At 54.4% G+C, this 25,106-nt stretch overlaps 1 protein-coding gene across 1 annotated transcript; it reads right to left on the bottom strand.

Annotated features, from left to right (window-relative positions):
• Positions 1–625: 625 nt before the first annotated feature.
• On the bottom strand, positions 626–25,066 carry NOVA2 (neuro-oncological ventral antigen 2). The gene is made up of 4 exons (XM_004694217.2): positions 24,932–25,066; positions 16,301–16,444; positions 11,415–11,581; positions 626–2,042 (listed from the first exon to the last, which is right to left on the bottom strand). The coding sequence occupies exons 1-4, from the start codon at positions 25,014–25,016 to the stop codon at positions 960–962; spliced, it is 1,479 nt and encodes a 492-aa protein (XP_004694274.1). The 5' UTR covers positions 25,017–25,066; the 3' UTR covers positions 626–959.
• Between the last annotated feature and the right edge of the window lie 40 nt (positions 25,067–25,106).

Genomic DNA, 25,106 nt, shown 5'->3' on the forward strand with positions numbered 1-25,106 from the left:
GAGAGGCTCCGAGAAGCACATGCCCCGAGATCTCGCGGAAGGAACCTTCGAGGAAGGTTCACAGAGACATCACAAGCGGCACCTGTCTCTCCTATCGTCACAGGTAGCCACATCGGGGAACTACTCCCTGTGACATCAGGAGTGCCGGCAGCACCCCAGAAAGTACTCGACTCAGTGACATCACAACAGGGAGCGTCATTCGAGGAGCGGCCACAGGAGGGCGCTCCCGCGCGCACACGAGCTGGCCCGCGGCCCGCTCGGTCTCCGCCTCATTCCCAGCAGCGACGCGACCCCCCACCCTCCCCATCACAACCTGACAACAAAAGAGTGAAAATTCCAACCAGGAGGGCAACCACCGTCAGGGGTGGGGGGGCGGGGAAGGTAGCTCAGAAAATCTGGGCGCTCTGGGGCTCCTACTCCCAACGCCCCATTTAGCTCAGACTCCGCTACCCCTACTCCCCTACTCCCGTCACATCCCCCGGGTCTGGAACTGAAAGCAGAGAGAGGTGGGTGTTGTTCTAGGTGACCCAGAGGCCCCTCCCCGCCTCCCCTATGGAAACAAAAGCTGAGAAGGGGGGGGGGGGAAGTCCTTACCGGAGGTGGGGGAAAAAAAAAAGGAGGGAAAGAAAGAGAAAATAACGCTTTGTTTTCTATTAAAATCAACAAAATGCAATATATACAGATATCACACAGACCTGGGCCCTGGGAGAGGAGGGTCCGGCCCAGTCAAGCGGAGGGAGGAAGGAAGGTAGGTCTGGTCAGGGCTGGGGAGGGGGCTTCTGGGCCCCGTCCTCAGCCTCACCCAATCCTGCCTAGGACTACCAGAGGGGGCGCAGTCAGGCCTACCCCAGCCCCACCCCAGAGAGCAGGACTAACCGAGCTGAGGTCAGGAGTGGGGGGAGGGGGGAGAGGAGAGGAGGAGGCGGGTTCGGAGGAGGTGGGCGCACACACCACAGGCCTCACCCCACCTTCTGGGGGTTTGAGGCCCTCACTCCCTGCTCGTAGGTGACCCGCTGGCTGATGAGGTATTGAGCGGCTTGCGTGGCCGCGGGGCTGCCCGTGATGGTGACCCGCCGGTTCCGCGTGCCCGGCAGGAACTCGCCCTTCTTGGAAATCTGGATGCGGGCGCCCGTCAGCTCCTGGTACTCCACCAGCGTCTTGCCCCCCTTGCCCAGGATGGCTCCCACCAGGTTCTCAGGCACCGCAATCTCCACCAGCTCCTTGGCGCTCTCAGCTGCCAACTTCTCGGCCGTCAGGAAGCCCCCCGCCGCCCCAGCCGCGGCAGCCGCGGCCACCAGAGGCCCCCCACCTCCGCCGGCCCCTCCGCCGGCACCAGCCCCGAGGTAGCCGTTGGCAGCTGCGGCCAATGCGAAGGACCCGAGGGCCCCGGGTGGCGGGGGTGGCGGTGGGGCGGCCCCTCCGGCTGGCCCAGCCCCGGCCTCTCCGGCGTAGGAGGCCAGGAGGTTGGCGGCGGCTGCGGCGGCCGGGTTGGCACCTGCGGCCACAGCGGCCAGGACCCCGGAGGCGGCAGCCGAGTTGAGGCCCAGGCCGAGGGAGTTGGTGTTGTAGCCGTAGCTGGCCAGGGTGTTGAGCGCCGTGCTGATGGCCAGCAGGTCGGTGCCCGAGAAGGCCGGCAGCGCGGCGGGAAAGGCGCCCACGCCCGCCAGCCCCGCAGGGCCCAACAGGCCCGAGGCGGCGGCGGCGGAAGCGGCGGCCGCTGCGGGCAGCACATCGGCGGGGCTGGCGTACGGTGAGCCGGTGGGGTTGGAGTTGGCCACGGGGCCGGCCACGTTGGCGTAGCTGATGTTGAGGCAGCTGCTGCTCTGAGGGTCTTCCTGTACCTTCTGCACGATGGCGCTCACGGCCTTGTGCACCTGCTCGGGCTCGCCGCTGACCGTCACCACGCGCTCCTGCAGGTTGATGCCCTCCGGCTTCTGGGACAGCTGCACCCAGGCGCCGGACTGCTCCATCACGGCTTTCACCGTTGCGCCCCCTTTGCCGATGATCAGGCCCGCTGTGCTGTTGGGGACGATCAGCTTGGCCTGCGTGGGGAGCGAGAGGGTGGTCTTTAGGGTGGTCTTCGGTGACACCACAGCGACTTGAGGCTGAGGTTTGCAATCGCTAGTCATTCCCGCCCCTGCTCCCAAGTGTCCAAAATCCCAGGAGCCTGCCTCCCTGGTCCAGACCAGCTGGGCCCGACTGCTTGGTTGGGCACAGACACACTGCTGTCCTGGCGCTAGGACTCAGGCCCCTTGCAGCCTCTGCCACCCTGTGCGTGCCCCTGGTGCCCTGGCCCCAGCCAGCCAGCCCACTGGGGGGCTTTCTGCTCCACGCTGGCTTGTGCCCACACCTCCCATATAAATACTCTGAGGCCTTCCAGCCCAGGTGGGGCACTGATAGTCTCCTTTTCAAATGAGCCTCTGGGAGCTGAGAGGTGAAAGGATTTACCCCAGGTCACCCAGAGAGCGAAGGAGCTCAAGTCCAGCCTCATGGAGCCCTGGGCCAACTAAACCTTTGTTGTTGTTAGGGGCCGAACTGTGGCCCCCCATCTGCCGAATTCCTGTGATGAAGCCCTAAGCCCCAGGACCTCAGAATGTGACTGGATTTGGAGACTCGGTCTTTAAAAGAGGTAATTAGGACCAAGGGAGTCACAAGGGTGAGCCCGGACCTAGTGACTGGGGTGACTGTGAAGACACAGGAGAAGACCATCTACATGGTAGACACCTCTGAACAAAGCAGTCCCGCCCACACCTTGGGCTTCAAGCCTCCAGAAAGAGTGGCCAAACACTTGTTGTTTGAGGCCCGGGGTGAGGGGGTCTTTGTTATGGCAGCCCTAGCTGACGAAGACTGTGGTCTCAAAGCCAAATGAAGGTGACATCAAGCTCGCACCTGAGAAGGAAGAGGCTTAGAGGAGATGTTCATTCCAGGGTGGGAAAATCGGCCACGCAGAGGTGGTGATGCAACTTCCTGGCCACAGCAGCTGCCCTCTGTGCCCCAGAGCTGGTCATCTTTATTCCATGGGGACGTTTCCGCTCCCCTCTCCGCGAGCCCCTCTCTGCCTGCATGCCTCCTGGGCTGCTCCCCCATGGCGGACTGTGGATCCCCCCCCCCCCCCCCCTGCGGCTCTCGCTCTGTTGTCCACGTGCAGGTTAGACCTAGGGGTGCTTGGGAAGTCTCTGGGCTCAGTTCTGGTGGTAGAAGGTGGCAGCTGTGGCCTTCGCTCAGGGGGTGCGGTCACCCTGTGACCCCAGGGGAAGAGTCAGTTTCCAGAACAGCCCCAGACCCGCGATGACTTGAGAATGCGCTACCCGACATTTCTGTTGGTAAGAAGCCCGTCTGAGTAGCTCTGCTCCAGACCCGGTCACGCGGCCCGCGGCAGCCGCCTGGTCCTTGAACACCTAGGGGTTAGAACTGCAGGTGCGCTCCGGCTGGGATTTTCTTGTAAACAGATGACATCAACTTAGGGTATCGATCAGTATGGCCCAGTTCTCTTTTCAGTCCTCCTTACGATTTTCTTACTAATGCTGCCTTTTCTCTAGATGACTTTATTGAATGAGTAGAAAACATACAATATAGATGATACATATCACATACAGAACAGGTGTCAATCAACAGTTTATATGAGTTATAGGCTGGTCAGCAACAGGCTGTCCATTGTGAAGTTTTGGGGGAGTAAAAAGGTGTAGATGGATTTCTGAGTAACCAGGGGACCAGGGCTTCTCACCCACACTTTGTGTTAGGGTGAATGGACATGGTATTTTTTTGAGCATTTTAAAAAAAGATTTATTTATTTATGCATACAGAACTGGGGTGCAGACCAGAGGTGCAGGGGCATGGGAGGATTCACCAGAGACAAGAGTGGGGAGCAGAACAGACAGATTGAGTGAAATAACACTGCTGAGGGGAGCAGCAGGGAGACAGGAGAGGTCTGCTGTGCCATGAAGGTCATCTCCCTGGCCGGGAATCAAACTTGTGCTGAAGCGACTCTGGCCAGCTCCATAGCGCTGTGCTTTAATCTGTTATGCCACCAGGTAGGGCCCAAGCATGGTTTTAAGATTTACTGGAAATCCTGGGAACACACCTGCGTTGCCCCAAGCTTTCCGGGAGGCCCTTCCTCTCAGAAACCCTGACCCCAGCAGCACCAGCAGTGTGCCAGCTGGGTCCCGGCTGCCACCGGGCGGCTGTCTTGCTCATGGGGGTCACGTGACGTCGGAGGGGCTATTTCAGTATTTCTTTGCTGTGGTTTTGGATGCGTGTTTACATACTAAAGTTCATCTTATTTTAAAACAAACTTCCTTTTATTTCTCCCTTAAAAATTTTTTATGGGCTGGCCCTCCCTGGTGGCACAACGGGTTAAAGCGCAGCACTGTGAAGCTTCCTGTAGCATGAGTTCGATCTCCATCCAAGGAGGTGACCCACATGGCATGGCAGACCTCTCCTGTCTCCCCGCCGCTCCCCTCAGCAGTGTGTTTCAGCACATCCACCTGTTCTGCTCCCCACTCTCACTGGTGAATCCTCTCACCCTCCCATCTCTGGCCTGCACCCCTGTTCTTGTATGCATAAATACATAAAAATAAATCTTTTTAAAAATGTGGTGACTGAAATACAACCCTGAACATAACAAAAGTCACCAGCGTGTACCCTCCACACAGGTGCAGTGATACATGTGAATTCTCTCAGTAAAACGTATGGATGTAGACACATACCCCTGCATGTGTATAGATACTGTTATATATCTCCATATACATGCAGGTTTCCCCCACTCTCCAAAAGAAGAGTGTTCCTGTGTATTTGGTAGGTGATTATTTGGTCTAGGAACACAATCACCATTCTTTACTTTTCTTTTCTTAAATTAATTTATTTATGCATATAAGAACTGGGGTACAGGCCAGAGGTGCTGGGGGGGGGTAAGCAAATTCACCAGAGACAGAGTGGGGAACAGAACAGGCAGATGAACTGAAATCCACTGCTGAGGGGAGCAGCAGGGAGATGGGAGAGGTCTGCTGCGCCCTGTGGGTCAGCTCCCTGGTGGGGGCTTGAACTCAAAGCTGCAGTGGCTGCGACAGTTTCACAGTTCTGTGCTATAACCTTCTGCACCATCAGGGAGGCCCCGCGATCACCATTCATGCCTACGGGAAGATTTCTGAGCCTTCTAAGACTCACCAAACCACACCAAATAGGGATGTTCTTTCAGACAGTGGGGGAAACCTACAACATATCATACCAATACTTGTTCTGTCTCCATGGTTAGGTTATGTGTGTGTATACACAGATGTATGCAAATGCATGTAAGATCCAGAGGTCTAGCATGGTTAGCATATACATATGCATAAATACATGCATGTGTGTGTCTAAGTACAGAAAGTAAAGTGGGCACAGGAAAATATTTACAGGAGAAAGGGATCATTGGCTCTGACAGTGCCGGGAACTGCTGCTCTACAGGCTGTTTCCTATCCGTCTCTCGGAATTCAGCTCTTTTCCCCCTCACCCCCGTGACCTCTACTGTTTCAGTTTGCCAAGCCAAGTCCAGACTCTGGGCCCTTGCACCTGCTGTTCCGTCACTTAGAACACGCTTCCGTGGAAAGGCGGCTCACCGCTCCTTTTTCCGGTCACTGAATAAATGCTCCCCTCTGGGAGGCCTCCCTCCACAACCTGTTTATCAAAAGCGGCGCATGTCCCTGCTCGGCACTCCCAGCATGCACTCCTCCAGACTCACTGCAAGCGCTATCCTCACAGCTCTTGTGTGATAGTAAACGCACACCTGAAACATAAAGGCCAAACCAGATTCCCTCTTTCCCTCTCCTTCCTTCTCAAATGTGTTCTACCATGATCTTCCTCCTACTGTAGGAAAATGCACTCTATCCCCGCTCAGGCACCACACCTAGGAGCCCTTACACTCACTCACTCGCCCTCACACTCAACATTTGGTCAGCAACTCTGGGCTCTGCTTTCAAAACCTGTCAGCCTATTCTATTTTAGGTCAAGAGACCAATGAGATGGAAGAGCCAAATGCAACGTGTGAACCTCGGACAGAAAAATGTTCTGTAGACATAAAGAGATTTTGGAACGACTGAAATATGTCATTATTTCCAGTAAATAATTGTATGGAATTACGTGTCCACTTCTGTGGGTGACAAAAGTCATATAATAATACAGGGGACTATTCTTCTCATTAGGAGATATTGGGGCGATGTCATGAGGCCTATCACTTAATTTCAAATGGATCAGCAACAAAGTAAAACAAAACCCCCAAAATAAAACCACCAGTGTGTGTGCATGTGTGTGTGTGTGTAGGTGTGTAAAGAGAGAAGGCAAATGTTAACAGCTGCTGAATTCAAGTCCAGTATGGTATAGGAATTCCTTCTACTATTCTTTTTGCTTCCCCCCCCAAGTATATTTATTTATGCATACAAGAACTGGGGTACAGGCCAGAGGTGGGGGGGCAGGTTAAAGGCTTCACCAGAGACAGAGTGGGGAGCAGAACACAGGTGTACTGAAATCCACTGCTGAGGGGAGCAGCGGGCGGGTCAGGAGAGGTCTGCTGCGCCCTGTGGGTGACCTCCCAGGTCAGGGATTGAACTCCTGCTGCAGTGGCTGCAGACAGCTTCATAGTGCTGCGCTTTAACCTGTTGTGCCACCAGGGAGGGCCCCCTTTCTACTGTTCTTTTTTGAACAATTTTAAAATAAAAAGTCAGGAGAAAAGAGTATCCCTCAGTATTCCTCTGTCCTCTTCCCTGCTTTAATTTCCTTCATAGCTTTTTTCACTCACTGACATTCTATACATTTTACTTATTTACTGTTTATCTTCTGCTTCCCCAGGAAAGAATTTAAGATCTACAAGGTAAAGATTTTTGCCTGCACTGCTTACTGCTGGCTTCTCAAAGCCTGGAGGAGTGGCTGGAGTGCCCTTTGCAAAGGGGGGGGCGGTGAATGAAAGAAGGAATGACGACAAGCCCAAGCAGGAATGGGACTGGGTGGACGCAGCCCATGTAGCTCACCTGGTGGGGTGCGTGTGTTAGGGTTCTGTGCATTTGGGGAGCCAAAACACAGCCTGGTAAGAGTTTTTTCGATGGAAATAACTAATTTGTAAAATGCAGAACATTTTAGTTCAGGAATGTTGGTAAGCTCTTGCAAACCTCTACAGACCAGGGCCTCCCTGGTGCTGTAAGGGGCTAGGGTGCAGCACTATGAAGCTATTGGCAGCCACTGCAGCACAAGTTTGATCTGCAGCCTGGGAGCTGTCTTGCCCGCTGCTCCCCTCGGCAGTGTATTTCAGTAGATCTTCTGTTCTGCTCTTTACTGTCTCTGGTGAGTCCTCTCAACCCCCTGCACCTCTGGCCTACACACCTCAGTTCTTGTATGCATAAATACATAAAATAAAATTTAAAACAAGATCTACAGACCACTGTGCAGTAGTAGCCAGGACACTGGCTGAAGTGTTGCCCATAAATCCCTGCGGTAGACTCTGGAGACATCTGTTGAGGGACAAATGCTGGCTCTACTGTTGATGTTGGGGGAGGAACCTAAACTCTTTGAGACTCTGCTTTCTCACTTCTAAAATAGGGGGATCCTATGTCCTCCGAGGGATCGTTGTGAGGCCTACTTGAGGCCATGCATGACACAATGGGATTGAATTTCACAATTCGGGGAAATTATGACCCTGAGGCAATGACTTCAGCACCTACCACCCTACTTCTGCTCTGTCATGCTTCTCATTGGCCCCTGGGGGCAAGCTGTCATCTGTTCATTCAAATATTTGCTGAGCACCTACTATGCACCCAGCATAGGGTGTCATGTGATCGTGCAATTAATATGGTAACACTGTGTCATCATAGGTAGTCTGGAAATGGTTGTTTCCACGGTTACCCCCATGGGCAGACTTGGATTTAAAGTCCATATCTGTGTTATAGCCACTTCGAAGAATAGTCTGGCAGTTCTTCAAAAAGTTAAATGTAGCTTATGGTAGGCACCAACAATTCCATCCCTAGGTATTTGCCCAAGAGAACTGAAAATACATGTCCACATGTGTATTCATAGCCGCATTACTCACAATAGCTACAACGGTGGGCCAAACCAAATGTCTCTTGGCTGATGATAAACTCACAAAATGAAGTCTATTCACATAGTGAAATATTATTGGACTTTAAAGAGGAATGGAATTTTGGTATATGGTACAATGTAGATGAATCTTGAAAAGATTTTTATGCTAAGGGAGAGAAGCCAGACATAAAAGGTCACATGCTTTACCATTAAATTATCGTGAAATTCCAGAACAGGTAATTCCACAGACACTAAAAGCAGATGTGTGGAAGGGACTGGAAGCAGGTGGGAGGGGAATGGAAAGTGACTTCTGATAGAGATGGGCTTCTTCTGAGGTGGTAAAAACATTTTGGAATTGGATAGTACCAAACTTTGCACATAGGAATACCAGCAGACACTGAATTGTGTACCCTTTACAGTGATGAACTTCACAGTATGTGAACTGTATCTCCCTACAGTTGTTATTTTAAAAAATATCAGGAGGGGCCTCCCTGGTGGTGCAGGGTTTGTTAAAGTGCAGCGCTATGAAGCTACCCACAGCCACTGCAGCACAAGTTCGATCCCCGGCCAGGGAGTGACCCACATGGTGCAGCAGACCTCTCCTGGCCCACTTACTGCTCCCCTCAGCAGTGGATTTCAGTCAATCAACTTTATCTGTTCTCCTCTGTTTCAACTGAATCCTCTCATTCCTCCCCCCCTTACTTCTGGCCTATACCCCAGTTTTTATATGCATAAGCAAACCTTTATAAAAAATTAATTAGGAAAAAATACACCCTACAAGCTGAGGGGACTGAACAAAATGTACAAACCTAAACCTACGCGTAAAGGAAAGATGGTAGGTGACAACCTATCAATGAGGGGAGGATGTGACCTTTTCACCCAACAAACTATTCACCAAAAAATGGAGGAAGCAAATGCTGTCACCCCTCTGTGCTTTGGTTTCTTCTCTCCAGCATGGATATAACCACAGTGACTCCATACAGTTATTGGGGATGTTCAGTTCTGAGGAACCCTCAAAAAATGCTAGCTGCCTCCGTGATGAGCCCAGATTGTAAAACCACAACACCTTAGAGAGAGTGTAGAGTCTCTAGAATCCTAGGTTCCTGGGATATTAGAACAGTAGAATCTTAGAATATATGCCTAGAACTTTGCAATCACAGAATTGTAGTAGTTTCACAGCCAGGATTATTTTGCGACCATCTGTCCTATGGATTTGCGAATATGGGGAGATTTCAAATAATAATAGTAATAATAATATTAATAGCATCAGCAGCAGCTACCAGCGCTTACCACTTGCCAGGTACAATAGACACTTCCATGCAGTAACTACTCTTTGCAGCATCCCTATACGGTAGGTAGTTATCATCAGAGTTTAGAGATTGGGAAATGGAGGCACAGAAAAGTTAGGTAACTTGCTCATGGTCACACAGTAGCAGAGCAGAGTCCAGTTCAGATTCCAAGAATGGTGACTTAACGGCTCTGGTCGGGACTCGGGAATGTGTGTTTTAAGCTACCCAGATGATCCAGATACCAAGGCCAAGAACCAGTGGCAAACTGGTGCAGTGTAGGCCATAGCCAGACCACAGCAACATGATGTTTTAAGAACCAAGCCAAATTTCAGAACTCACTTGACTTCTGTTGAGGAATCTGGAAGATGTGGAGGTATTATGTCTATTATTTCCCAAGGGTAAGAGTCAAGTGGAGTGAGTAGCAGCTGCCACCTTTAGAGATGCCACTATGTCTCCATCATGAGGACACAGTCCTTGCCCCTTTATGTTCCCTTTCTGAGTCTCGAAGGCATTTAAATTTATAACCCCTGGTTTGGTCTAGCTTAAATGCTATAAGGAAAGGGAATCAGAGGCTTACTGGAGGGAAGGGGGCCCAGAGTAACACAGCAAGTCCAAGGCAAAAAAGGAATAGAACTGACTCAAAAATACCATGCTAACAATAACGACGGCATCTTTTGAGAACGTTGTTAGGCATACGTTGGGGATACCCGGCAAGTGTTTTACAAACATCAATAAACACCAACTGCTGCCCTTAGGCGAGAACCAGGAGGAATCTCATTTTACCAGTGACAAGAAAGGCTTGGAGAAATCAAGTCACTTGCTCAAGGTCGTGTTGTAAGATTCAACTCAGTATTGTATTCCAGGATCTGAGCCTGTGGCAACTATCTCTCACTTTCAAGCCCCCCAGAAAATCAGGCAGAGGATAAATTCTGCTTCTATAACCTTGCAATTCCACTATCTCTGAGTTCCTGTGGATTAGGGGGTGGGGTGGGAGGCTTAGGCACAGATGGTGCTCACCCCGTGAAATATGTACAAAGTCTTGAGACCCCTGAGTCCCTTGTGCCTGCGACCAAGGCAGAGTAAACTGGGTAAGCTGTGGTTTACTGATGGTAAAGGATTAGGGAGCAAGGAACGGAGCCGCTTCAGCACCAAGGACAGCAGCCACGCTCCAAGGCCCAAGCCCGAGGGTCTTTTTTAGGTAGCGACCCGCCCAGCAGCATTCTTCCAAGGCTTTCCGCCCACAGTTTTCCCCATGAGCTTGGGGAAACGCAGGTCCGTGGTCTACCCCCCGCCACTGGGAAACAAGAACTCCCTAAAATTCCATACTCCTTTAACCACGGCCCCCTTGGGAGATATAAGGCCTGTTCCCTTTGCGCTTGCGGCGGACAGTGCGCATCAGCTCCGCGCTCCTCCTCCCGTTAGCCCCCTACCGGTCAGGGCCGCACAGCCAAGGACCTAGCAGCGAGCCCACCTGTCCCGTGAGCACCGTGGTCATGGCAACCAGAAAGGACCAGGACGTGATTGGTCCACTTCTTGCCACGCCCCTACGCCACCGCTTCCGCGTAACCAAGGCAACCTGGAGGCACTGCCCTCCTCTTCCATCCCCGGGAGGGCTGTGTAGGAGAATGGCCCGCCCCCCTCCCCTGCGAAGGAAACACCATTTTTCCAAAATGGTGGCTACTTTTCTTCCAGCAATTCATGGAAGAGAATAAAAGAGCCATTTCTAAGCTCTTCTAGATGTGGCCCGGCTGACACTTAGGTCATTTCCGGTGAGAACAGGAAGTGGGAGGTAGGTTACCCTGAAAGACAATGGAATGAAGTGGAAAAAGAGAGCTAGAGAATAAAGACGGCAGGAAAAGTGGGGGACTTGGACCAACTTCACTTTCATGCCCTGATCAAGCCCCTCCCAAGCAGTCTGGAACCCCTAAGAAGATGCCCTAGTGCCACTAACCACTACTACTGATGGATAAAACGTTTCATTGACATTGTCCCACTGACCCCCATCATGATCCAGTGATGTGGTAGGAGGGATTTCTCCCGAACCTCACCAGTTTTACAGAAAACCCCGTCTCTGCCTGTGCTGACCTGCTTGGCTCTGTCAGGGTTCATTGTGGTCTGGGGTTGAAGGATGTTGACCACCTCAGGCTTGGTCATTGCTTGTGGGATTTCTCGGACCTTCTCAGCAATAAAGCTGTGCACAGCATTCAAGGCCTCTGCTGTGCCCTGTACCAGGCATACTCGCTCTGTTGTTCCTGTTGAGCAAGAGAGAGAGAGGGCACACTCATCAGACACTGGGGACATTCCTGAGCGGCAGGACATTTAATGGAAAGAGAAAACAGTTGGAGAAAGTGGACCTGACGGGTCCCAGGTCACGTGGTAAGCCTGGGCAAGCTGGCATAGGCTCCCAGGCCATGATGGGTAACTGGAAATGTGAGTGGAATCCCTGCTTTATAATCTGTGTTTCATCACCCTCCCCTAAAACCACCCCAGGGGATAGAAGAATGATGCTTAAGTGCTTTGCGATGCCCAAGGCAGCCTGGGCAGGGGAGACAGGGCTCAGCTGCCTCTTCCAGTCCTTGCTGGCTCCCGGTTGCTTTGGCAACCATTCACTCACTCCCCCCTCCTTCTGGAAGCGGAGTGCTCAGGCCTGCAACGGTTGCCACAGTAACTGGAACCCCCTTATCGGTCAGACCGGGTCCTCAGCCCACCCCCAGGGGGACTAGGGAAGAGGGCCTGTTGCCGTGGCAACCTCTGAAAGCCTGCAGCGAGAGCCTCTGGGCTTTTGGAGAGGATAGGGAAGGGCTGGGGGATGGGGGAGACAGAAGAGAGGCCTGAGTGCCTCCCTGGACCCACCAGATGGAGGGCCCAGGGTGGGGGAGGGCAGGGGTGTGGATAGGAGAGAGCATAGTGGGTCAAGGGCAACTCATGGAAGAGTGGGGACTGGGGAACAGAGAAAGCAGGTGGGGTAGGTGCCTTTGCTATAGAATCGCCAGATATTGGTTGCAGTTCTGACCTGGGCATCTTTCTCATTACTTTCTGTGGGGGGGGGGCGAGAGTGGGGAGGTAGAGGGGAGAGAAGCTAACCCTGGCTTGTGTTGGGGTATGTGTGTGTGAGAGACAGATTCCGGGTGACAGTGTGGTCAGTGTGAGTCTACCTGCGAGGCTGTTTGAGTGGGCGGTGTGTGTGCATGGGTATACCTGGGCAGGACTGGTGGGTCTTCATCTGTGTGTAAGAGAAAGAGCCAGAGGGAATGGGACCTAAACAGACTGCTTGGCAGGACGACTACAGATAAGATGTTTGTCTGCACTGCTGTGTGTGGGCAAGACTTTGGGTTATGTATGTGTTTGTGAGATGGAGCTGAGTGTGCCTGAGTGTGCAAGAGACATCATCTCACCAAGTAGCACCAAAGCTGAGGATGAGTGCATGCAAGAACACTGTAAATGTGCAGTGTGTAGGGGAGAGACAGCCAGAACCTCTAGGTACCCCAAGGCCACTGGGACTGCTGATAAATGATGCATATCTGAGTGAGGGTGTGTGTAGAAGAAACAGGCAGGCCGGACCCTGACTGATGTATATGAGCAGGAGAAAGAAGGGGCCAGCAGGCTGACGCAGGTGCCTGTATGTGAAGACCCTTTGGAGACTGGGTGGGGTGTGCGTCTGAGTGTATGTTACAGCCGGACAAAGAAGGTGCTCCTCTCTGTGTGAGCCTTGAGCTTGAGAATGTGTGTGCCTGGGGGAGCCTGGGGAAACTGTCTGCAGGATCCCTGAGCTCCTGGGCCTGTCTAGGGTTGAGGCTCCACGTGTCTGCGCGTCTGAGACACGGGAGTGAGTGCCAGAGTCCCTGGGCATCCCACTGGTGCTACCCCCGACCCTTGGCTTGATGCCTCTCAGCCTGGCATGCCAGGCTCACCATGTGTCTAGATGTCACTGTCCTGGGTCACTTGTGTCCACCTCCTCTGGGCTGCTGTTCCTCACTGATACTCCCCCCCACCCCAGAACAATGGCTCGGTCAGCGCCAAGGGTGAGTCAGCGTGCAGGCTGCCTCCATCTGGGTGTAAATAGGAAAGGGTGTGGGTCAGGGTGGGGCCTGGGGGGGCAGGGAGGGAGGAAGGGGAGGCCCCAGGGAGAGCCTGAAGTGGCCAGGCTCACCATCTCTGGGAGTCTGCTTCCCGCTCAGGCAGACTCCTGAGCTGACCACCCCAAGCTCTTCCCTGGTTCCCCAGGCTCTGGGAGCTGCGGTAAACCCTGAAAGAATGTCCAGTAGTAACAGCTGGTGCGTAGATAGCTCCAAGTACCATCCTGTGGCTTTATCTATACGTTTGTTCACTCCACACACGAGGCGAGTTGTATCATTTAGTCCTCACTTCCCTGTCTAGTACACGGAGGCACAAAGGTCTGGGTTTGTCCAAGTTCACTCAGGAATGCGTGGCTGGAGTTTTGAACCCACGGGTGTGGCTCCAGAATCGGGGCTTTTAACCTGAGCCTCGCGGTGATACCTGGGTGTTCTTGGAAGGAGTGTGTGTTCCGGGAGGAGGCATGAAATGGCTGCAGTTTTGTTTTGCTTTTGCATATTTGACCATAAAAAAGACGATCTCAACGTTTAAGTCATTGCTGAAGATTTTGCACTTACATACAAGTATATTATAAAGTGATAAAATTCAAAATAAATCTACTTTTCTTCTGGGGGGTCCAGAGCTTCCGCAGGTTCTGGGAGACTGTGCAGCCTGGGCCAGGTAGCTGTCTCTTTCCAGCTCTCAGTTTCTCCAGATATGACTGGAAGGATAGAATCTGGGGCTTGAGATCCCGTCCACCAAGAAGGGTGACCTTTTTCATGCTCTGCCCTTCCACTGCTGGGGCTGATGGAAGGGAGGTTTCTGCTTTATGTAGCAGACACAGAAGTGTCATGTGGGTGTGCATGCGCTCTTAGACACAGAGGCCACTTTCAGTTTCACCACTGCCACTTCTCATCTGTTCTCCATGCTTCAGCCACACTGAACTAAATTAAACACTTCCTGACTTTGAACATGCTCTTTCATCTTCCCAAAGCACCCTCACTGCTCTCTCTTACTTATCGCTCTAGGCTCCTCCTCCAGGAAGCCCTCCCTGACCTTCCCAGGCTGCATGAGTGACCTGTCTGGGCTTCCTCATCCCAGCGCTGACCACTCTGGGCTATCATTGGGTTCATCTGTCTTCTTTACTGGGCTGAGACCCGATAGAGAGCAAGGCGACAGCATCTCGGTCACTGCTGTGTCTCCCTCTCTAGCCAGCATACAGCTGGCATGAACTAGGTGCTTAGAGAATGCATACTAAATAAATGAATAAATGGATGGATGGATGGATGGATGGATGGAAGGGTGTCAGCCAGGAGCAGAGGGAAACATAAGCCCTGTCTTGAGCAGAAGCATCACCATTTCTGATGGCCCTGTGGGCCCCAGGCAGTCTAGAATCAGGACTAGGACTGTCTCAGCCAGGAGACAGTGCACCTTACAATCTGTGATGGAGAGGGGCTTGGGGGCACATGTGGCTGCTGGTCTGAATAGTCTGGCCCAGGAGAGCCAATGACAGTCCCACCTCTGAGGTTCTCAGCTGTCTGGCTGCGGGGTGTGTCGCTGGCTCGGGAGGGGATGACTTATCTCATGTCACAGAATGTGATCCAGGGGCAAGGAACCAAGTGTCCTCGGATGAATGTCCCAAGCAGAGGTCTCAGCCATATTTTGTGCGCTAGAGGCGTGTGGGGAAACTGGGCCAGGGTGGAAGAGAAAAGGGTGTGTGTGCCTGGACTTTCCTCTAAACCTCTTGCCAACGCTGCTTAGTGCCATGGGGGGTGAGGGAGAGCGAAATAGAGAATGAAAATGAATGTGTCCTGACCCAGGGCTTCAGCTCTGGTGTTTGACCTAAAAAATCCAAGGGGATTAAGGATGAACTGGACTAAAGATGCAATTCAGGGGCCTCCCTTGGGTTCCCAGAGGGCCAGGTTCAGGCACTGGTCTTGAGCAGGCGCTACTGAGAGACAAGTGTTACTGAGGAGGATTCCAGAGAGCAAGGGGTCTTAAAATTGATGTTCGTGGATGCATGTTGGGGGCAAGTTGGAGGAGAGGCAGGAAAAGGGCTGGGTTTGGAGGGAGGGGGGATCCCTACAAGGGATCTGAGAGTCAAAGACAGAAACACAAAGGGAGAGACCAGGAGCAGAGGCAGGAAGTGGGGAACCCCAGCCGAACGTGACCCCATAAGCAGTGCTACTAAACACTGGCTGAATGGACTGAACAGAAAAGAGCCGAGAGAACAAGAGACAGAACACGTGAGGACGTGAGGACCTGAGGGGTGCCGAGAAAGGAAAAGGGAGGGAGAGAGGAGGGCAGAGTGGGTGAAGGAGGAGTTTGGGAAGGAGAAGAGAGGGGAAGACCCAGGCGGACACTGAGAGGGTAAGAGATGGAGGAAAGGCAACAGCGTCCGGGTCAGAGACAGAAGCAGGAGGAAGGCACTGGCAGGCGGCGGCGCCAAGGGAACAGAGATGGCAAAGTCAGAGCAGAATGAGGGGCACTGAAGAAAGGCACTGGGAAGCTGGGGTGACAGAAATCCAAAGGGATAGACTGGGGGGAGGAGAATGAGGGTGCATGTGTGTAACACGGATGGTTGGCCCCCCCACCCCGAGGGACACCCTGACACCTGCCTCCCTGCCCTCCCCCTCAGCTCTCCAACTGACCCAAGGGGGCAGGTGTGTGGGAAGGGGCACATCTGCCAGCACATCATGCAAATGAGCTCATGAATATGCAGCAGGGCCATTGTCTTGCCCTGCCCCCAGCCCCATCTGCTAGGGCCTGGCCCCTGGGGCTGAGGGCCGCTCTGTCCACTGGGGGGAGGGGAAGGCCTCCATCACCAAGATGGCTGCTCCTGGGCAACCCTTTCCCCTCATTCAGGGCCTGGGTGGAAGGGCCGCAAGGCCTAGGGCAGAAACCGGGGCTCGACTCACCAGGATAGAAGTCTTTGGATTTGGAGAGTTTGATGGTGGCGCCTGTCTCCTTCTGCAGCTGCACGATGGTCTGGCCGCCTTTGCCAATGATGGAGCCCGCCGCGTAGCTGGGGATCAGCACCTTCAGGAAGTATTCACCTTCCTCTGCAGGGGCACACAGAGGGCAGGGGAGTCAGGGGGAGGGGGTCTTTGGAAAGCACCTCGAGGTGGGGGCAGGCATAGGGCCACGGAATCACAGCAGTACGGGGCAACGAGGGTGGTGAAGACAGCAGGAAGGACAACTGTCATTCATTTCTCTCTGAGCCTCTGCTGCATGGCTGGTGCCATTCCAGTCATATAGCCACACAATAAACCAGAAGAAGCTCCCTGATGCTGCAAGTCAACGAGGCAGAGAGGCCCAAAGAATTTTAGTGATTCAGCCAAGAGTTCATACAGCTATCATCTCCTAGAGGGGGAAGATGGTATGTGACTGATTTATGTGGGTTGGTGGTAAGTACTAAGAAAACCCAGAAGAGGAGGCAGAAAAAGGGGGTGGGGTTAGTGGGCTGCAGTGTCAGATCTGGGGACCAGGGCAGCCCCCACCCAAGAATGGTGCATTTTGGTTCTTTGCAGCAACTTAGTTCCATGTACTTTACTAGTGTCAGTCTTGACATTGTTTATGTAGATGCTCTCAGGGAGGTACCTCGAGAGAAATCTACAGGTGAGGAAACAAAGAAATCACCCAACTCACAGATTTCGATGGGAGTACTAAGATCTGAACCCAACCTGGCTTTGAGGTCCCTGCCCCGAACCACTGTTGTGCCGGCAGGACAGAACCATGTGGTAGAAGGAAGAGGAGCGAGTGCAAAGGTCCTGGGGTAGGATGGTGCCTGAGCTGTTTCAGGGCATGAAGAGATCAGTGGGGCCAGGCTGAATGAGAGAGGCCAAGTGGGCACACAGGGACCGAGAGCAGTGGGGCTGGTGGCTGTGGAGTCTTGTGGGCCACACGGAGGTTTTCACTCTCACTGCAAGAGAGGTGCGCGCCGCTGGAGGAACCTGAGCAGACAGATGTGATCTGGCCTAAGGTTCAAGATCCTTCTGATACCAAGAGGGGAGCAGCCTGAGAAACGAGGGTGAAAGAGACTGGAGTCCAGAGGAGGTGCCTTGGTGGTCCGGCAGGAAGCGATGGCAGGGGAGGCCGTGTCCGGGGTGGGGCTCTACTGGACTCTATCAACCTGGCACTGTCTCTCCCAAGGCTCAGTGAGGGGGGCCACCGTCTTGCCACGAGGCCACTGAGGCACGGGAAGACACAGAGATGAGACAATTGTGGGTTGAGATGCAAATGTGACTATTTCTTTCTTATTATTTCTTTGCTTAATACTCTCTCCTGCTAGTGGCCAAACCTCAAGGTCAACCTCAAAGACCTGAAGAGGGTGAGATCACGTCAAGGGGCCTCTGCAAGGGACCCATCTGCCGGGCTAGCTTCTAACCAAGCTGTTGTCACTACGTACTCCCAGGGCAGAAATTCTGGCGCCTTCTTGGGAGCAGACCCTGGTGATGTGGCCCCACCCACCTTCCCAGCTTCCAGTCCTCCTCTTCCTCTTCCAACTTGGGGCTCATTCTGTTCAGTTCCTCAAACATCTCCCTCCCATCACGGGGCCTTTGCGCCGCCATCTCTCTCTGCCTGGAGCCCCCTACCCCCCAGTGAATTTCTCTGGTCCTGCCTGTTCCCAATCGAGTGGCACCTCATCTTGGAAACTCCTTGAATCCACACTGAGGGGAGATGGACCCCATTTCACACCTCAGGACAGCGTAGCTCAGAAGTCTGTGGGTGCACATCACTAGAATCCTCGCTGCTGACCCGAGCAGCGCCTGCCCACAGCAGCACATGAGAAACGCCGGGGAAGAAGGTGTGGGGGACAGGCCATCCTGCATCTGAAGCTTAAGCTCTGCAGCCCCTGCCCTCCCCACAGTGATTTTTCGACTTTTTCTTTTAAGCAAAGGAAACGTGTTTTGAAAGTCTCACAGAAAGTCCAGAGACAGAGAAACTCTGCAGCGGCTGCCAGCCCTGCCACCTTCACCTGGTCCCTTCAGTCAGAAGGTTCTGGGTTCCCTGGGGACCCAAAGGGGCAGGGGTGTGGGGCAGAGGTGCTGACTGTGGCTCTGATGGCCGGCCCGGAGGGGTCCAGAAGAAGGGGTTTCCGGAGTCTGAGGCAATCCTCTTAAAGTGGCCTAATCAGACCACTGAAGCCCATTAGGTAATTAGCTTCCCAGGGAGCGTTCCCATCCATCATCCTGACCATCCCCCTCCAAATTCACTTTCTCCCCTGGACTCACCCAGGTGGCCGCCTGCCCTGGCCGCGCAGCCCCTAAACCGCTCACGAGATGGGGGACCACCTGCCATCTCAGGAAGGCTCCTGTTCTTTCCTTCTTTGACTTCCTCCCTGGTCTCTCCAGACAGGGCCTCTCCTGAAGATGGGAGTTAAGCATCTGCTCTGAAGAAAACAAGGGGTGCTCCACCCCATTTTAGGCGCCCTCTCTCATACTGGGTGTTGTCTGAGAATCTCTGCATGAAACAGGCCTGAACCTGAGTGTGAACTAAGTTGGCGACAGCCCGTGTGGCAAGTCACTGCCCCTCTCTGGGCCTCAGTTTACTCGCCTGTAAGATGGGGACATTACGGCGCCACCTCACAGGGTTATTGTGACTAGTTGAACGGTGAACTGCAGATGTCACGCTGCTGGGTGGTCTGGGGCACACAGAGCACCTAAAAACGCTGCCTATTATCATTATTATTATTTTTCCTAAGACTTATTTATTTGTGCACACAGAACTGGGGTCCAGGCCAGAGGTGCAAGGGCGGTGAGAGGATTCACCAGAGACAAGAGTGGGGAGCAGAACAGGCAGATTGACGAAATACACTGTTGAGGGGAGCAGTGGGTGGGTCAGGAGAGGTCTGCTGCGCCCTGTGGGTCAGCTCCCTGGCTGGGAATCAAACTCCAACTCATGGTGCAGTGGCTGCGGTAGCTTCACAGTGCTGTGCTTTAACCCCCCAGGGAGGGCCTATCATCAGTCTGATCATTGCCGGCTCCACTCCCGGAAGCAGGTTCTCTCCAGGACTTCTGGCACCCAGTAAGTGCTGGATTAACAGATCAGTAAGAGTTGGGGTTCTGCTGTGACACAAGATGAGGTGGGGAGACCCCACTTCCTTTATCACCTCTCCCCCTAGCTGATCCCCACTTCTGTTCTCCCTTGTCTCAGTTTCCCTCCAACTCTCTCCTTTCTGGAATTCTGCCTTTCCTACACCTCTGCATTATCATTTCTTTTTTTCCTCGCTCTCACTTCCCTCCCTTCCACAAACAAATCCTCCTCCAGTATCCACTGGGGTGGGGAGGGGAACAGGCCTTGTTTGAGGTGGTGACCACGTAGCAATGACAAGATAGACAAAACCCATTTCCTTTAAGTCCACTCATGTTTGAAATTTAAGTGCCTCTGCTGAAAGGGCCGCTGAAAACTCACTGCGACTCATCAGAGCTGGAAGGAAGGCCACATCCCCTGTCCCTCCAGCCAAATGCACACAAACACCAAGGGTCAAAGAAAAAAGTTTGGCATGGCCCTCCTCAAACCCCCTTGTGGGGGCTCAGTGGTCCCTGAGCCTGGTAGGAACCTGGTGCCCTCAACTCAGGTGGATTTCCCACAGAGCAAACAGCGCCCCCAACCTGCAGCAGGTCAGCACTGGGACCCAGGAGGTCCCCTGCGGCCACCAACCTGCATTGGTTCTCTTTAGAGCCCTTTGCTCCTCTTTCCAGGTTCCACCTCCTGTAGAAAGAATCCTGTAGAAAGAAGCCGGGGTCTATGTCCCAAGCTTCCTGGCTTCAGGGGCAGATACATGACCTCGGCTGAACTTTCCCGCTGCCCCACCCCTCTTAGCTCTTCCCTGGGGTCTGGGCAGCTCCCTGGAACCCACGCCAGGCCCCCTTCAGCTCCCAGACTGCCTCGTCCTGCTGGTGGCCACTTCAAGTTCCGGGGAGGCACATGTGGCCACTTCATGTTCCGGGGGTTGTGGGGAAAGCTGTCTTTCCTTTCTGGTCACCCTGAGTGTCTGGTCCCCCCACCCCTCTTGGGTCCACCCTTCTGGAAGCTTCCAAATAGCAACCGATTCTCTCCCGGTCCCTAATAACACTGAGTTCCCAGAGAGATGAGAGGTGCGGTGATAAGAGCAGCACTTTACTCAGAAGGGTAACCCTGAAAGGTGACGTTGACCTGGGAGGGGGCTCACTATGACAAAGGTAGACCTATGTTTTGTGGAGGTCTTGCTTTCGGTGATCACGTATGTGCGGGAAAGTTGGGGTACTGTCCTCATGGTCCCCACGCCTGTCTGGGGGCGGAGGGAGACACTCTGGCGGAATCCATGGAGGTATGAGGCGGCTGTGCTGTGAGTGACGCAGTTGTGGGGGGCCTGTTGGTGGAAGCCAAGAGGTGTGAGGGTGTGGGGTGGGAGCGGCACAGTGGGGTGTGGGGTGATGTCAGGAGGGCCATGCCTTTCTGTGAAAGATGGTGTTGCCCATTGGTGCATGTGAGAAACCTAATACGAGAGCTGGATCCGCGGGGAGGAGAGGTGGGAGGTGCCAGGCTCTCTGGGCAGTGGCTGTGTCTGAGTGAAGGCCGGTGGGCATGACAGCCTCGGGGCGAGTCCCTGGCTGGTGAACAGGACCCAGGGCACCGGGAACAAAAACAGTAACGCGGTAGTGGCTAATGTTTACTGAGCGCTCACCACCTGCGAGGCCCAAACAAGGTGTCCTCACACGCAGTCTCACTTCACCCCACGACAGCCCTGAGAGCTGGATCTTGAGCCCGTTTTCCAGGTGAGGAGACTGAGGCTCAGAGCTGTGAAATGACCCATCTGGGGAGCCGACCCCCAGCATCTGATACTGACAAGAGGAATCCTGGAAGGTTTTGCTGAAAGGCCTTCACCCTCCGGCCCCTGGCTTCACCCTGGGGCCACTGGCTTCGTGCCTGAACGTGGGGAGCAACAGCAGGCTGGTGTAAGATCCATGTGGGGTGTGAGTGTATGGGGATAAGGTGCTGTGCACTTGGGGATAACAGTGGGGGGACACATCATGAGTAAGGGGGCATTCGGGCGCCTTGACAGTTATCATCTGGGGCCTCCCTGGTGGCACAGGGGTTAAGTCTCAGCACTCTGAAGCTATGAGTAGTCACTGTAGCCTGAGCTCCATCCTCAGCCAGGGAGTGACCCACAGGGCGCAGCAGACCTCTCCTGTCTCCCCGCTGCTCCCCTCAGCAGTGTATTTCAGTCAATCTGCCTGTTGTGCTCCCCACTCTGTCTCTGGTAGATCCTCTCACCCACATACCTCTGGCCTGTACCCCAGTTCTTGTATGCACAAACAAATAAAAGCAAATCTTAAAAAAAGAAGTTATCATCTGTACTCAAGGGGGTCGCTCTGTTACTCTCCAGACAGCGGGGGTCACTGATTTCTCCCAGGAGTCCCTAACTACAGTTACCACCCAGTTTAACCTCAGTCCTCCTGCCCACACAGCCTGGTCTCCTCCAAACCCTTTGGTCTGCCTGCTGTTCACAATGCCCAGTGCCCAGTGCCCAGAAGCCAGTGTTAAAGTCCACAGAACGGGGTTCAGGCTGTCCATTCTGTCCAACTTGACGTGACACCCTGAGAAAATCGTTCATCCCTCTGCTCCTTGTTTTCCTCCCCTGAAAACGGGGTTCACTCTAGTGTTTACCCAGACAGCTGAGTAAAAATCACAACTCTGCCTCTTACGAGCTGACTGACTCTGGGCAAGTTACTGACCCTCTCTGCCCAAAGTATTCCGTGTGTGAGATGGGGAGCAGGGTAGCAGTGTAAGGATGAAGTGACTGGCCCCTGACACTCCCTTCCACCGCGGCCCCTGAGTGCTGACCACGCTTGCAACTCATCACCGTGTCCCAGGGGTCGGGAGGTCAGGGGGCAGGTGGGGCTGGCGCTCAGCAACACAACTGGGAGCTGTATACTGGCAGTGCTGTGGTGATTGCTATTGCCCATCTGACAGATGGGGACCCTGAGGTTCAGAAAAGGGGTGGGGAGACCCAGCATCTTCCTCATGACAGTGTTACTAGGAGGTGTTTTTGATTTTGAGATGAAATCCTGGGCCCTTGCCAGTCCTCCCCTGCGTTTTTCCACAGTGAATGGAGGACTCTCCTAAGTGTCTCTGGGCCTCAGTTTCCCCACTGGTAAATGGGAAGGCAGGTGGAAGAACCCCTCGGCTCCTTCCTATTGGGAGTTTCCCTGCTGCTGCCACCACCACAGTAGGCAGCGAGGCTGGGTAGCCTGGGTGGGACTGACCCCCACCCCACCTCTTGTGGGGTGTGTGACTTTGGGAAAATGCCTTCATTTTGCTGAACCCCAGTTTTCCTCAGCTGTAAAAGCAACTCAAACCATCTCTCCTGAGAAAACCCCACATCTCCCAGCCTGACTCGGGTAGGTGCCCAGTTCCGGGGCTCACTGTCCTTCAAGCATCACCCTGGTGAGGCTGAGGAACGGGGTTTCCAGAATCCCAGCCCGTTCAGGAGAAGGGCAGCAGCTGCCCCCCCCCCCCCCCCGTAGGGCTAGACTCCAGGCTGGCTCCCTGACCTCCTGGGTCCCCGACTCTCCAGGACTAGGAATGGCCTTCGGCCGGGGATGAAGGAAGTCGGCAGGGACATATTCATGTATGTGCTGGGGGTGGGGGAGCAGGAAGAAGGACAGGAAATTCCCTCCCACCCTTCCCCCAACTTCCCTTTCCTCCAATTTCTGTTAGACACCCTCACAGGCTGCTAGGGGTCCTGGTTCCTGGGCCACCTGGACTGGGGCTGGGAGCTGGGAAGGAACCAGGACACTCAGCTGGTGTTCATCCAACTGGGAGGAGATGGGGACACCCCCCCCCCAGCCACACGCTGCTGCTACTGGCCTCAGAGCCTGTCAATGGGAGGGTGCACTCTGGCCTGTGAGGCCATCCCTCTCCCATCCGGAGGAAAGGCCAGAGGAAGCAGAGATTTTGGCCAAGGTGACTGTCGGGAGGGGCTGTCTGTTCTGGGGTCTCCTTCCTTCTTGGGCGACAAACAGGCTGGGTTCTGAGGACCCGACAAACCTCACCTCTCCTGAGCCCTAGTGCCAAGCGTCCCCGGCTGGTCTTTTATTCTCTGGGCCACATCCGTCATCCCTGACACACAGCAACAGTTCCTGTCACACACTCGTACCTTCCCTGGTATCAGACACTCAGCTCTCTCTCTCTCATACTCTCTCTCCTCCTTGTCACACACATGCAGAATCAGCCTGAATCACTGGTGTCACACACTCAACCGTTTCACACGCAAACCCCCCCTTGTTACACAAACACCCCGGGGTGTCTCACACACGTACACAACCTTGCCTTTCATACCCCTTGGGTGTCATATGCACATGTTCCCTGACACACAGGCACCCTCCTCCCCTTTCCCTGTTACACGCCCTCGTGTGCTTCCCCCACAGAGTGTCCCCCCACCCCCACTCCCTCGTCATACACCCACCTTCCCTGGTTGCACACACCCCCTCTGATGTCACTGTTGCACACCTCCATGTGTCACACCCAGCCACAGCCTCTCTGGAGTCACACCCACACCCTTTTTCTTGTCACATCCCCTCACCAGCATCTCCTGGCCCCACCCCACCTCAGGCACGCCTGTCACACACACCTCAGCTATCTTCTCTGATCCACACAGCCTCTCATGGCTCACACCCGGAGCCAGCCCATCGGCGTCCCCCACACACCCCCTTGCATGTCACACACCCTCTCACTCCTGTGTCACACTCTGCCACAGCCTCCTCTGGGTGACATGCACACACTTTCCCTTGTCCCAGATACCCCTTTCCAGGGTCTCAAGCATGGGGCCCAGCCCCTTGCACCTCGCCCTGTCTCCTACACACACACACACACACACACACACACATGCGCGCGCGCACACACATGAACACGCTCACCTCTATCCTGTCAGAGCTATGATCCCTTGTGTCACAGGTCCAGGCCTCACAGGGCCCACACACACCTGTCCCAGCCACACGTACTCCCAGCCTAGCTCTACACACCCACCCTTTCCTCCGTTTCAAAAAACACACCCACCCAACTGGTCCCCAGTAGGATCCCTCCCAGGACCCACACAGGCCTCCCTGGGGACAACCCTCGTTCAGGACATCCCCAGGGAGGGAGGCTGGGAAGCTCCCGGTGCAGGCCTGCTCTACTCCCTCCCCTCCCCCCCAACCCCCAGGACAAGCCAGTCCCAGAACACCCCTGCCCCGAAAGGGTCACATCACACGCCCCTCAAGGACACAGACACCCGCCCAGTAAGACCCACGCCCCCCATCCTTTGCGGGGTGGGGGGGGCCAAGGACACTTTCCACCCGCTCCCCACCAAAACCCTCTCAACGCAAACAAAGCTCCCAGCCCGGGCCTCGGCGAAAGGAGGAGGGGGTCAGACCCCCTCCCCAACTCCCTTGTCGTTTCTCGGTCATGGGAGGGGCGTCCTTCCCCTCCCCAGAGTCCTTGCACCTGCCATTGGGGGGGAGGAGGATGGAGAAAGGCGAGGCCCCCTGCCCGCTCCCCTACGCCGAGTCGCAGCCCTTTCTCACCTCCCGTGTTGCTGCGCTTGGTGCAGACCACCTCGGGGGGCGTTTCGAGGGGCCTCTTGCGGGAATCCGGGGCCTCGGGCTCCATGGGGGGGGCCTGGGGCGGCGGCTGCTGCTGCTGCGGCGGCTGCGGCGGCGGCGGCGGGCGGCGGGCCGGTGGCTGTCAGGGTGTCTGATT

This window comes from Condylura cristata, unplaced genomic scaffold (assembly GCF_000260355.1).
Source record: "Condylura cristata isolate star-nosed mole 26May11 unplaced genomic scaffold, ConCri1.0 scaffold00041, whole genome shotgun sequence".
In the NCBI taxonomy this organism is placed as follows: domain Eukaryota; kingdom Metazoa; phylum Chordata; class Mammalia; order Eulipotyphla; family Talpidae; genus Condylura; species Condylura cristata.